The 14,445-nt window shown below is 40.9% G+C and overlaps 1 protein-coding gene across 1 annotated transcript in view; it reads right to left on the reverse strand.

The window, feature by feature from the left end:
• Positions 1–4,837: 4,837 nt before the first annotated feature.
• ROR1 (receptor tyrosine kinase like orphan receptor 1) overlaps positions 4,838–14,445 on the reverse strand; it is a 469,844-nt gene continuing 460,236 nt past the window's right edge. Inside the window, exon 9 of the mRNA XM_019957322.2 lies at positions 4,838–9,356. Within this exon, the coding sequence (XP_019812881.2) occupies positions 7,929–9,356 (1,428 nt within the window). The 3' untranslated portion in view covers positions 4,838–7,928. The remainder of the gene's footprint in view (positions 9,357–14,445) is intronic.

Here is a 14,445-nt window from a genome sequence, read left to right on the forward strand (position 1 = left end):
ACACCACAGGACACAACCTTTACAGTACACTGTTCTAAATCTACATCACAGGACACAGACTCAATCTTAACCATTTGGCTGCCACAGCCAACAACGTGTGCCCTAGGACTGGGAAACTGCTCCGCTTTTCCATAAACAAGGCTGCATTTGACACTGGTGTCAACCAGGGCCATTACTCTGTACATTAGCCAGTGATCAGTGAACTGCTTCCCAGTTCTACATGGGACCTCCAGTCTCTGCTTGGGCTCTTTGGGCAGGCACCTTGGCCTGAGCTCTATTCAAAGCTAGAAAAGGGCATCTGAAGGAACATCTTTGGGTGCCATAAAATCGAACTGAACTGCCCGTATCTCTTGCTGTGGACACTTCTCTCACTTGATTAACCACTGCTCCGGTCTCAATTGCCTCCATAGCTCTAGGAGCAGAGCATTGGGCTATTTATCAATTTTATTTCTGGCAATTCCTGCTGCCAGAAAATTGGGCCACATTTGCATTCATGCCATCCGGACAGGGTCTTTCCCAGCTTGGCCTCCCTTCAGGGTCTTCATGCTCCTAACACCTTTGGCCTGCCACTGCCCCTCTATTTCTCCCAAGCTAGCCACCATTGAGGTTATAGACGGGGTGCCCCAATCGGGTGCAAGAGTAGCAGTCAAGGATCCAGAAGTGGTGGATGAGGCATTGTTCAAAATGGCGTCTTTCATGCCACCAGTAAAATGCTTGTCATCTGGGTCTCGGATATTTGGGTTAAACATTGATTGTTTCACACCCAGTTCTCTCACAACTTGGGTCAACTCGGCATAGGTATACCATTTACTCACAGCATCTGGGAGCTCTCCCACGTTCACCCAAAGGGTGCGGATGGCGGCATTAATCCATTCCATCCAGGTGTGTGTTTGGTTAAGGACCCCCTGAATGAGTTGCCTAGTGTTCTGCAACCTTTGTCTTAACGAGGGGTGAGGGGTTAAAGATGCCAACCATGCTATGTTGTCCCTGAACAAATGATACCCTCCACCCCTGTGTCCCAGAGTCTCAAAAGCCATGCTGCCAAGGGTTCCCCTTGCTTTTGCTAAAATTGCTTACCCAACTCGACCAACTCCGCCTGAGTATACAGTTGATATGTCATGAGCTTAGTCACTTTGGGGGCCCCTTGAGGATGTCCCCCGGGGCCATGGACTGCTCATGTTCCACTTTCTGCTCTACAGTGGGCCTGCTAACAAGCGAGGACCCATGGTCTCATGATGTTCATTGTCACTGACCCTCATTACCTCATAGTTCCAGGCGCTGGGTTCCTCAAGGCCAGGCATCTCTTGCTTCAGCGTGTGCAGACGCTGCTCTAGCTCTTCCTTTGTCTCTGAAACTCGTGCACTTGTGCAGCATGATGGAGAGCACGATCCATATTGGCCTTCAAGGTAATCAAAGAAACCCACCCCACAGTGCCGGCAGCAGTACACGCCGCTTTGTTTGGCAAACGGGAACTCAGCCCCTGGAATGCCTCTTTAATCCTATCTGGTGACCCATCCACCACCTCCCAGTCTTCCACTGGCACCCATGCCCGGACGACCGTGGCCACCAGCTAACACGTGCTGTGTGGTGGCCCACTGGCCTCCTTCTTCCATTGAAGCCTCAGGCTCCCCTACCTGCTGGGTATCCTGCCGACGACACCAATTGTCTCGCTTCTCACACTGGCTTGCTGAACCCAGGGTGGGCAAGGCGTGAATGGGGAAGCTGGGAGAAAACTCCAGGAGCCGTCAGAACACCAGATATATTTATTGTCTAATGGCGGTGGAGCGGCAAAAGGGGTTTCTCAGGTGGGGCTTATGTTCAGTTTACAGAACAAAAGAGGCTCATGGCCAAGCAGGTACATCACGACACGCATGCACAGTGCTGTGTCATCTCAGCTGTTACATAAGGATATATTTGCAAAACGTGGGGTGAGAGAGCCTGCCCAGCGCCACCCTGGCTAATTTGCTCTTTCCCTACAGGGAGTTTCAGTTTCAGCTCCTTTCAAGTGATTTTAAGGGACAGTGACCCAAAAGAAACCTTTCAGGTAATTGTATTAGAATGGACCCCAGTGATAACTGGAGTTATCATCCTAATACTCAAGGACTACAGTGGCTTAGGAGGACTTGTCACCGAATGGAGCCTGATCTCCACTTATTTCTGATACAAGGGTCTCTAGGGCCAGGAAGAGCTTGAGCACTAATCTATGGCTTTGTGCTGTCAGTTCTGGTGTTTCACGTGTGTATTTGAATTTACATTTAATAACACAGGTCCATGAAGATTGTTTAGAACCACTTTGCTTCAAATTTAATATCCCCTCAATTATCTTTATTTCAGCATGTTGACCTCTTAAAATATTGACCTTCTAAAAAGTATAAGTACATAATATGCATGCATACTAAGTCACTTCAGTCTTGTCAACTCTTTGTGACCCCATGGACTGTAGTCTACCAGGCTCCTCTGTCCATGGGATTCTCCAGGCATGAATACTGGAGTGGGTTGCCATTTCCTCCTCCAGGGGATCTTCCTGAGCCTGGGATCGAACCCACAGCTCTTATGTCTCCTGCATTGGCGGGTGGATTCTTTACCACTACCACCTGGGAAGGCCTGTAAGTACACAATACCCTATCCATTCTTAACGAGGGGCCTTTCTCCTAATTGAACCATTCTTGGATAAGAATAGCAAATAACCTGGTCACTTGGGTAAGGATCAGCATGATGTCAGGCCTGGTTAGTGAATGTCATAGTCCTTGTGTGAATAAGCAATTCATGGTGCCTAAGATTCAACTAGTCATAAATGTGTCAAATGACCTTCTTGTATGTCTCTATGTTTTTAAGCCTTCCCAGTCTAATTTCCCAGAGGATTACATTGATGTTGGGTGCTTTGATGGTTTGTAAGGCTTTTCTTCCTCTGCATTAACCGGGTCCTAATACTCGACATTTATGGTAACAAATTTTGGGTGCAGTCATCTTTTGACTGCAAAATTTTCCTCTTATCTGTGTGCTCCTTTGCTCCTTCTGCTCCTCTTATATAGCATTTCTGCTTTGGTGTTTGAACTATTGGTTGAAAAAGATGCTGTATAAATTAAGAAGAGTCTGAAAGTCACCTCTTGCACCTCCCTTAGCTCTTCTTTTCGGTCCTCGCCCAGAGTTCTTGGGCTCTAAAGGCAGTGGGGAGCATAGTGGCACAGAAAAGTCCACAGGCCAGCCAGTGGGGACTGATAGATTGTAGATGGCAAAGGAACACAGCATAACCAGGCTCAGATGACTGCATCCAGCCAACTGGGTCAGGTTGTCATAGGAAGCTCAGGGGTGGCGGGGAGCCTCTGTAGTTGCTTCTGCTTGATGCTTACTTGGAGCTGGGCCTTCCATCCTTGCAAGAAAGACCAGCCTAACCTTGACCTCAAGTTGCAAAACAGAGGACAGTTACTTTAGTTGTGTTAATCATCAGTACAAGGAGCCAAAAAAAGGTACATTAAGAAACCAGCTCTTTTGAGCCTGTTCATATGAAAGAAAAAGCTTTCAGTCACCATCCAACATTGTGGGCTTGAGTGAACTAGACAAGGAGTATATTTTTGGAAAAATCTAGGTACTGTTACTTCTCCATTCCAAGTGAACAACTACAGAAAAATATAATCAATTGTCAAATGCTTAATCCAAACATTTTTAGCTTTGAATTTTATGTTGATGCCTTTTATTATTTTTTAAAATTAGAGTATAGTTGCTTTACAATGTGTTAGTTTCTGCTGTATATCAAAGTGAATCTGTTACATGTATACATATATCTGTTCTTTTTGGGATTTCCTTCCCATTTAGGTCAGCACAGAACATTGAGTAGAGTTCCCTGTGCTATACAGTAGGTTCTCATTAGTTATCTATTTTATACATAGTGTATATATATCAATCCCAATCTCCCATTTTTTCCCATCCCTCTTTTCCCCCTTTGCTTTGCAAATAATAAGTTCATCTATACGATTTTTCTAGATTCCCACATGTAGGCATTAATATACAACATTTGGTTTTCTCTTTTGAATTTTTGCTGAAGCAAAACTTGACTACCTTTAAGGGGACTAAAGCATTTGAAATGCTATTAAATGTTTATATGCACATTACTGAGGATGTAATGAGCATCCTCCCACCTTCCACCCCTAGACTTCTAGGCTGGTTCTCTAATTCTCAATCTTTAGACAATAGAAGGGCTTGTTAAAGCACAATTTTGGGAACATGCCCCAGAATTTCTGATTCATTACTTTGAAGTGGGGCCTGTCAATGTGCATTTCTAACAAGTTCCAAATCTGCTGGTCTGAGGACACTTTGAGAACCTTTGTGTTCGGTAACCATCTTTGAAGGTGTGTAGATAACAGAGCTCATCTTTAATTAGTACTGAGAGGTTTGTAGGAGGCATTATCTGAGGTAGTGCTGTGAGCCTGCAGATGTTGATAATTAGGGATTTAAGGGTAAGTCCCCCCATCCCAGAGTTGAAGGAATTGGGAATGGTGGGAGGGGAAGAGCCTGGAGACATAAGAAGGAAATGGGAGTGAAGGGCAGACTGAGGAATTCAACTGAGAGGGAAAAACCCAACCTGACACAGATCTCACTGACATGTGAAGTGATTGCTTTATTGAGTTTGATCGCTGAGGTGGTGACAAGAGCTATACCTAAAACATATGGATAAGGCCCTGAAGGTTTTATTGTATCCCCTTCTGTATTAAATAGCAGAAATGGACAAGTTCTTTGAACTTTCATAATGATACTCATTTTCTTTGACAGTGTGTATTAATCGCCAGATGGGGAGTTCTTTCTTTTGGGCAAATAAGGTCATAAAGATAAGCTGTGACAATGAAATGGCCACATTTCTTTTATTTTATCAATATGGTTGGAATCTAAGTTGAACATGATAAGATGTACTCAGCTTTTTCAGAGTTCTAAGATGAGTTTTGATGTCTCAGTTCATACGGAAACATCAAGGCAGAAAAAGATTCAACTTTAAAACCCAATTTTGACAATCCATTTAATTGTCAAGTAATTACTCAATATATTATTTTGATTTTAAAAATTTAAATCTTGCCATCTATAGGTGGGTGATATATGGTCATAAAAATCACTGGAATTCTTCCTTCCACTTGTGGTCACTAGCAAAAGAATGTTCAAGTCTATTATAACAGCTTACTTGAAAAAAAAAGCATTTCAATGAAATAGCAGTAAATAGAAATTATGATTCCTCTTTCTATGAAATGTCAAACATTAGGAGAAATAATATTAAAATTCCCAAATACCTCCATGATAGCAATATTCAGGAAATAGTTTATGGTAAACATTTTTAATAAACAGCAGCATAAAATAATCAGTGTTTAATATCTCTGGTGTGTGAAATACAAATGCATATATCCTCAATATAAAATAGGCTTCTTGTCATTACAATTTCATGCTTGTCTATTTGAAATGCCCATAATAACAAATCAAACATTAAGTAATACAGTGATTAAATGCATGCAGTGAAAATAAGGAAAGATAGGGCAAGATATCTGAGTAGTGCCATTATATATTCGAAAAAAAAATCTATATCGAGTTAGAAACAAAGGAAACAAGGAAACAGACCAGATATAAAAATGCAGAGATATATTTCATTTCTGTGATACAAACCATAAACATAGTTTTGTGCAAAAAAGGGAAAAGATCTGAAAATAAAGTCATCTTACAAAATGTTGTCCACAAAGCGAAAGATATTTTTCAGTCTGTGAAAAAATACTATTTTAATACAAAAGGGACTGTGTTATGCAGTATCACAGTGCTTTATAAAATACATTATTACAAGTGGTTTTGAAATTTAGTTTGTTCACCTTAATGACTTCAGTAATTATAAAATGTTTAAAATAAATGTTATAGTTCTTTATAAAAAACTAACTTGAATTTATTTTTTACCCATAGTAATGTTTTTCCAGAGTAGATATTTTACTGGCTCATGGAATGCTAATTTCCCTTTAAGGGACTCCTAGAAAAACTCAGATTCACTGAAATTGTGTTTCCTTAAAATAATAAATATTCTTGGAAAACAATTGATTGTCATATGATATACAAAATTGTGGTTGAATCTTCATCATTAAACAGTTGCATAGCAACAAAAGGATACAAATATTCGCCTTTACCTAAAGTTAAAAAAATGTAACTGCTGAATCAGCTTATTTATGCCGTAAAATTGTATTATTTCCAAATAAATCTGAATATAGCCAATTTTTTATGTTCACAATACCTATAGGTCCATATTTGTTGTCTGAAGATTCATTGTTTGGGAAAATTGCCACACATTTTTGTAAACATATTTCTTTGAATTTGTTGTTTTACAAAATTGAAATGTCAATGTGCTTCTAATTATCCTACATTCTCTTTATCAAATATTATTGCCAGGAATTATTTTATATCCTGTAAGTCTCTTTGTAAGTCTCTTCAGCTGTAAAATTTAAAAAAAAATGAGACTTTGAGACGTTGTTCTTAGAATAAAGGAGTTTTTTTTTTTGTTTTTGTTTAACAAGAGAAACATCAATCATAGTATTCCTTTTTATACAGAACTTGAAACCCATAAGAACTCTAAGTTTGGCAAAAGATGTCTAGCAGGTCAGGCATGAGATGCACATTTGATACCTTCTTCTAACTAAGGCAAAAATGATCATTTTGCTTCTATTTACCAGCTTAAAAAATTCAGTTCATGGTAAATGTTTGCTGAGAACTCAGTACTTGGTTTTCAAAGATATGTAATATTTTGCAAATAGAATTTATAGTCTTTGGATTCCAACTAACTCTATGGATAAATTGTCATATAACTGTTGCTGTTGGAATAAAATCTGTGAACATTTCCAGATAAGAAAATAAAGTGTGAGAAACTTTAAATTAACTAGATATTGATAACAAAGAGTTCCTCCTGCCCCAGAGTCCACTGATGGTGTGCACTCCCATATCTTGGACAACTCATATGCAGGAGGAGGCAAGCACAGATGATCTGGTCTGTAGCCACACCTCTATTCTTCAATGTTATTGGTCCAGGGAAGCTTCTGTGAGGCTGTCCCCATGGGAACCCTGTTCCCTTCCCACGGATGCTGATCTAGGCCAAGAGGCCACTTTTCTGACTATGCTGCCTTTGGTGCCTCATTTCTAATGCAACACAGAGAACTATCAACCCACAATCAACTTCAGCATCCACATGTAGCCTTCTTATGATCTGATGCCCTAGTTATTTCAAGGGCTTGTGTAAACACACTGTGGAAAGGCCTTCATGATCAACAGAGGAGATTCACAGAGAAGCGTACTCTGCACCCTCCAAGAAGCCCCACTGTATAGAAGGCTTCAGAAACTTAACACTTGTCTTAGAAACTTACACTTGTCTTAGAAACTTACACTTGTTTTATGGCTCATTTCCATTTGGGATTTTAAATTTGGCCTAAAGTTTCCTCATTGATTCTGAACATCACTTCCACACAAACATGCACAGAATCTAAATTGAATCAATGTAATTCCTGAACATCTGTCCTGAAGAAAAGACAGCAGGTAGACAAATTCTACGGTATATACATTTTGGAGAGAGAACAGTCATGGTGACCAAAGGTGAATACATAAAGCACCATTTGACTTTCCTTTTTGGTTTGATACTTAATCATAAGGTCCTTTTCCTCTTCACTGGTTTACAGTGTTCAGTACTTGAAACCAGATGTCCCAATCCCAATGCCAGGGCATACACCCTGATGGAGTGTTGATCCCACAAAGTTTCTTTTCTGGCTGGTGTCTGCCCTGGTTGGTAAGACACAGTTAAACTTCACAGAAGATACTTGTTGCAGTGTCTGCTAAATGAGAACCTTACTTTAATAAAAATATTTGAATAGAAATATTTTCTACGACTTTCTAGTTTCTCCTGTATACCACATTTACAAAAGTCGTGCATTTTACAGTTCTGCAGAAATCATAGATTCGGTGTGTCCATGAATGTTGGAGTCTCCTAGCAAAGACGGTTGCTTTGAGTCTATTTTGTAGGGTTTTTGAGATTTGTTGCCAAAAACGGTGATACCCATCCCACTGGGATGATTTGGAATCGACATGTGTGGTAGTAAGGGAATATTTGCTTCCTGATTGGATCCTGATGAAGGCAAGCTGGTCACGTGACCAGTACTGGTTGACCCACTGGCACTGCTGGGGGACCGACTCTTGGGAGGTGGGCAGTGCTGAATCACTCTGGGAGGGCCTGCTGGCTGATAGTGGGCAGCTGGAAACGCAGCATATCCAGGAGGTATTGGGTATCCATTGATGGGGATGAATCGCTGGTTCTGAGGTATTGGTGGGCTGATGAAACCAGCAATCTGGCCCTGTGGTGTAATACCCTGGCTCGGGAACATATAATTGGGATATCTGGGATTACTGAGATTACTCACTGGGCTGGCACTAAGGGAGGTTGTCTGAGTGGTGGCATTTCCGCCGGAAGGAGTGGTAGAGCTGGTATGACTTGAGAGTCCCTCCCAGGACCGAAGTCGGACATGAATATCTTTAAATCTTGGTCTCCTGGAAGGAATCTCATTCCAACACTCTGTCATGAGGCTGTACATCCTGGGTGGGCAGTCTTCAGAGCATGGCAACAGCTGTCGTTTTCTCACCATTTCGATCACTTCCTGATTACTAAATCCATAATATGGCTGGAGTCCAAAACTGAAAATCTCCCATAAGACAACTCCAAAAGACCAGATATCTGAATCAGAAGAGAATTTGCCATACATGATGGCTTCAGGGGGCATCCAGCGAATGGGCAGCAAAGACTTACTCTGCACCCTGTAGTAATCAGCAGAATATATTTCTCTGGAAAGCCCAAGGTCTGAAATCTTCACGTGAAGTTGCTCTCCAATTAAAATATTGCGAGCTGCAAGATCCTTATGAACAAAGAAGTGACTAGACAGGTATTCCATGCCAGCTGCAATCTGAATTGCAATGTGTAGAAAATCTCCGTGATCCAGGCTGGATTTTACAGTCCCATCTTCATCACTACTGCAGCCAACATCCGAATGTGGGGACCGCATGATGAGGAACTCATGGAGATCTCCCTGATTCATGTACTCAAAAAGCATACACACAGGTTGTTCCTGAGTGACAGCCCCTAGAAGGCATACAATATTGGGATGGTGTAGTTCAGCCATCAGGGAGGCTTCCTGTTGAAATTCTGTCCATTGCTGGGGGTTGTTATAGTCTTTCAAGGTCTTTATAGCAACTAACTGAGCATGGTCCATGCCTGGGAGATAGAGATGGCCCTTATAGATCTTTCCAAAAGCACATTCACCCAATTCTTCCATAAAACGTACAGCGGAAAGAGGCAGCTCTTTAGCCTTGCTCTGTATGGAAAAGAAAAGAAAAAAATGTTGTTTAAAGCATTTCCTAAGGCAAGATATGCTGGCATCTGAAAGGAGGGATGGGTTATATCGAGAAAGGTTCTATATATCAAATTAAATACAACGTTGTACATCTAGAAGTCTTTAAAATTGTTGGCTGCAACTTAGCCATAGGCAAATTTCTGTCCATCATTCACCTATCCCTCCATCCACACCCCCTGCTCCTACAGTGCTTTATTGCTATTGCCTAGAATCTTCCTACTCAAAGGGTGGTCTTGGGAAAAACAATATCAGCACCACTTGAAGCTCATGATAAATGCAGATTCTTGGGCCCACCTTAGACCTACAGAATCAGGGTGTGCATTTAATAAGACCCCAGGTGATTTTGGTGAACACTGGAGTGTGAGAAGAAGTGCTGCAGAGGATACAGCCTTCATGCTTAGCCTGGCACTTCAGAGTATCTGTGATTTGCTCTTACCCTTGCTACCCCTCTACATGATGGCGTCATTTAGCTGAATAGGTTTCCTTATCATCCACATGCAAACACCATGCATGTTCTTGCCTTACACCGTTGTTCTTCCAATGCTGTCCTATTTTTAAGGTGTATATTGAGCTAAAAGCCAGAGAAACCAAAATAAAAGACTGTTCTGAGGTGCCCATAGTAGAGATGGGGAGGTTTGGAAGGGGCTCCTCTCTACTTTTCGAATCCTTGCTCTGAAACTCCCCCGACCACTCTGGTCTTTGCCTCTTCTACAATCCCTCTAGCTTTATAGTCCGAATGTCGCTACGTGCAGGACACAGTGAGGTAACTGGTTACTTGCATGATCTCTGCAGACTGATAGTTCAAGTTGAAATTCTGCCCTCTCTACTCACCAGCTGTGTGACCCTGGGTACAATATTGAACCACTCTGTGCTTCAATTCTCTCATCTATAAAATGGGATGATAATCATTGTACTTATCTTGTAGGGTTTTTGCAAATTTGCATGATGTCTGGAACATGACAAGGGCTGTTTAACTTTTAAATTATTATCTCGCTGTTGCTATTCTTTTAATGAAAGAAAAACAACATTTGTCCATTTTATATTTTGTCCTTTCAATCAGATTTCAATGTTTTGAAGGGAGCCATTGCCTTTAAACCAACTGATTATCTCTACAGCTTTGCAAGTGAATTATTTACTGATTGACCTTAAAACAGGAGAAAGCAACTAACACACAATGAAAATAAGTATTAAGCTGTGACATTTAATATTGAAAGTAAATGTCTATTATGTCATGTGTTTTTACTATTTTTGAAACTCATCTCCAATCTATCCTGAAGTTTAACCTAATTTGTTATGGAAAAAGTTTAAAAGCAATGTATTTGTACATAAACTGGTTTTTTAAAATAATCCCTTTAAATGGACTTTAATCCTTATTTTTTAGAAAAATACTGCTGAGAGTATCCCAATTGAAGTTGACAATTCTGCAAATACATATGGAATTCAGAGCTCTGTGCACAGTTTAACAGTTTGGAAAATTAAGTATAAAATTTCTCCAATTCAAACTCTGCTAATCTAGAATTCATGATGATTAGCTCTGTTCTAGGCTGATATTTTCCAGGGCAAAATGCCCATTAACCTAATGATAAGTGTAAATAAACTTGCAGCAAGATACCCACTTAATTGAACACAACAGAACTGAGGGTTTCCCTCAGAAGTTTTCTTAATGATTTAAATGAATCCAATTTATGGGAAAGTCCCTTGAATGGCACGGAAGGTATTACTTTTGATCTAAACAGGATCCCCATGCTTTTGGTATTAGAGAAAGGTAACGGTGGGGTAATAAAGTACTTCTGAGGGAAACTGGGATGAGGAACTAAACTCAAGGAATATAAACTGATTAAGCTTCCCAGGTGGTGCTAGTAGTAAAAACCTGCCTGCCAGTGCAGGAGACACAGATGCAGGTTCAATCCTTGGGTTGGGAAGATCCCCTGAAGGAGGGCAGAGCAACCCACTCCAGTATTCTTGACTGGAGAACCCCACGGACAGAGGAGCCTGATGATCACAAAGAGTCAGACATGACTGAAACGACCTAGAATGCACATGCTCAATGAGGATTTAGGACTCCCCCACTGAAGCAAACCCATAGGCAGTGTGGGATAATTCAAACCATGTGACCTTTGGACTCATATCAACACAAATCTGAATTTGCACTTTGGATCTGCTGCTTTTCATTAATAATAGTTAATATTTATATAGCATTTACTATGTGCCAGACACTGTTCTAAGCACTTGACAAATATCCTGGTGGCTCAGATGGAAAAGAATCCATCTGTCATGCAGGAGATGTGCAGGGTTCCATCCCTGGGTTGGGAAGATCCCCTGGAGAAGGGAATGGCTACCCACTCCAATATTCTTGCCTGGAGTATCCCATGGACAGAGGAGCCTGGTGGTCTATGGTCCATGGAGTTGCAAAGAGTTGGACACAACTGAGCAACTAACATTACTACAACAATCCTGTGGGATAAGTCCTGTATTATAGGTGACTGAACTTGGGTGACTTAACTTCTCTAAAACTCTATTTCCACATCTATAAGATAATATAATATCTAGCCTCCATAATTACAGTAGGGATTAAATCCAACGATGTATGAAAGTAATTTCCACCTAATAAGTGGTCTTTAAATCAATTTTATTATCCATATTAGGGAAGTAATCCAAAAAGTTGAGTCAATGCAAATGATTTAGATCCATTTACAGCCTTAAATAGGGCTTCCCTGGTAGCTCAGTTGGTAAAGAATCTGCCGGCATGCAGGAGACCCTGGTTCAATTCCTGGGTTGGGAAGATCCCCTGGAGAAGGGATAGGCTATCCACTCTATTATTGTTGGGCTTTCCTGGTGGCTCAGATGGTAAAGAATCCACCTGCAATGTGGAAGACATGGGTTCAGTCCCTGGTTTGGGAAGATCCCCTGGAGGAGGGCATGGCAAGCCACTCCAGTATTCTTGCCTGGAGAAACTCCATGGATAGAGGAGCCTGGTGGGCCACAGTCCATTAGGTTGCAAAGAGTCGGACATGACTGAGCAACTAAGCACAGCACAGCCCAGCCTCAAATAGCTCTAGATAGCCATATATGTTTAAAAAAAAAAAAAAAAAGGAATGTTTAAGTTTCTTGTTAATCTTTCTTTGTACTCCTGTAGTTTTTTTTTTTTTTTAATTCTTTAAAAATGACAGAGAGTCTGTCTTGGAACCTGCGGGTGGGTAAGAATTTGAGTGTCCTGTAGCTTTTTCCTCTGAGGATTCTGGAAGATGCAGATGGAGGCAGAGGGAGCAAAAAAACCCATGGGGAAGAGTAGATGGTGGCAGATGGGAAAGGAAGCAAGCAGGCCAAACTTATGTGGATGGGAAGAGAAGAGGAGGTGGACAGGACTTTGGCGCTGGCCTGACACATGGCCCCTGGGGCTTCATGGCTAAGAAGGCCGGCTGCATTCCCCTACACTGAGGTAAGCAAATTAGTTCTCTGGTATTCATCTATGGAAGAAGAACTTTTACTCTTGCCATTTTATAGACAGAGAAAGAGGCTTAGAAAATTATCAAGAATTTTTAAGAGAGCCAAAACTGCTGTCCTTGCGTGTATAAGGCCTTCTGTTGAAACCAGAGAAGCCCGCTGGCCAACAATCCCAGTTGGACACAGCATGCCTCTGTCAGCTCAGCCTGGGGCCTGACACCTTGTAGGGCTGTGAGGTCAGCTTTCGGTGTGTGGCCACTCTGTGGAATGATAATTGTTCTTTCTCCCTGTTCAGACGCATGAAAAAAGTTCGTTTTGACTCCAAGTGTACCTTGTCATAATACCCAGTGGGCCAGAAGGCATATAGTCCATACCCTTCTCCAGCCGATAGAAGGAAGGAATAGTTCACAAGAGATAGTCATAACCAAATTTGGGGATTTGCTTTGGAAAGAAGCATGGAAAGTAAAACGACCAATTTCACAAAACCTTTTCTTGGAACACCTGTGCAGCAGCCGGTATAGAAATACCCAGGAAAAAAAAGAAAAAACAAAACCAAAAAGCTGCTCAGAGCTTGGTTTCAGGGGAACAATTTACACAGTGATTTGCATTTTTTAAATGCTCAAGTTATTTGGTACAAATGAGTTTTAACTATAGACTCATTTTCAAATTTTACATAAATCCTGAACTAGTTAAAAAATCATAAAAATCCTTAAAGAAGCAGTCAGTAGACTGTATGGTGACGGCAGGAAATTAGCTGTATTGTTGAGGAACAGATGGTTTACATTATACAAACCCTTTAGGCTAAACTTGTTTAGGTCTGGCATATTGTAAATTATATTTTAGTAATGAAAGTGAAATGACCTCTGCTTGACCTCAAGTGGGGTTTGTCTGTTTGAACCAATGTAGTGGAAAACTATGAAAGAAAATGAAGTCATAAAGTTTTGGCAGTTCAATTTTGGCTCATTTCAAGTTAAAGGGTTATAAATCTGTTTAGTTTTTGTTTGACAAGTATTTGTCATACAGGGATGTACAAAATGTAAAGAAGTGTAAAATACACATGAGGCACGATGCCAAAGTAAACCAAGTACAAAGGAAAGCTGGAATGAATAGGGTCCTGGGCTCCTATCTCTTTATCACTCCCTCCATTAGTTGAATGACAAGATGGGCTCCGTTTATTATATGCTGTAAGGCAATTAAGTACCTTAAAAGTGAAACAGGCTTTCAGTTTAAATGTTAACATTTTTACTTCTCAAAGTAAACACACATCTGCCTCAGTGTGGTTTAAAAAATTATATAATTTTGGCGGGGGAGAAAAATCAGAGTTGATGTAGAAGTTGATACATTATTGTAAAATCTGATTGTATTTCTTCCCCTTGAAATTTCTGAAGAGCAACTGTATTCAGGCTTCAATGAGCTCTGACCAGAAAGAAAATGAAGAGAGAACATTTTTAGATGGTGAGTTGTTAGGTGTGAGTCCATATGAGTATTGTCCTATCTAAACAGCTGCTACAGAGGCCAGGCTTCTCTCACCTGAGTGATGCATACTAAGTGAGGACATGTGCCCCTTTTACATCCATTAACTTGAAGTATGAAAGCAATGAACCAT

This window comes from Bos indicus, chromosome 3, assembly GCF_029378745.1.
Source record: "Bos indicus isolate NIAB-ARS_2022 breed Sahiwal x Tharparkar chromosome 3, NIAB-ARS_B.indTharparkar_mat_pri_1.0, whole genome shotgun sequence".
NCBI lineage: Eukaryota > Metazoa > Chordata > Mammalia > Artiodactyla > Bovidae > Bos > Bos indicus.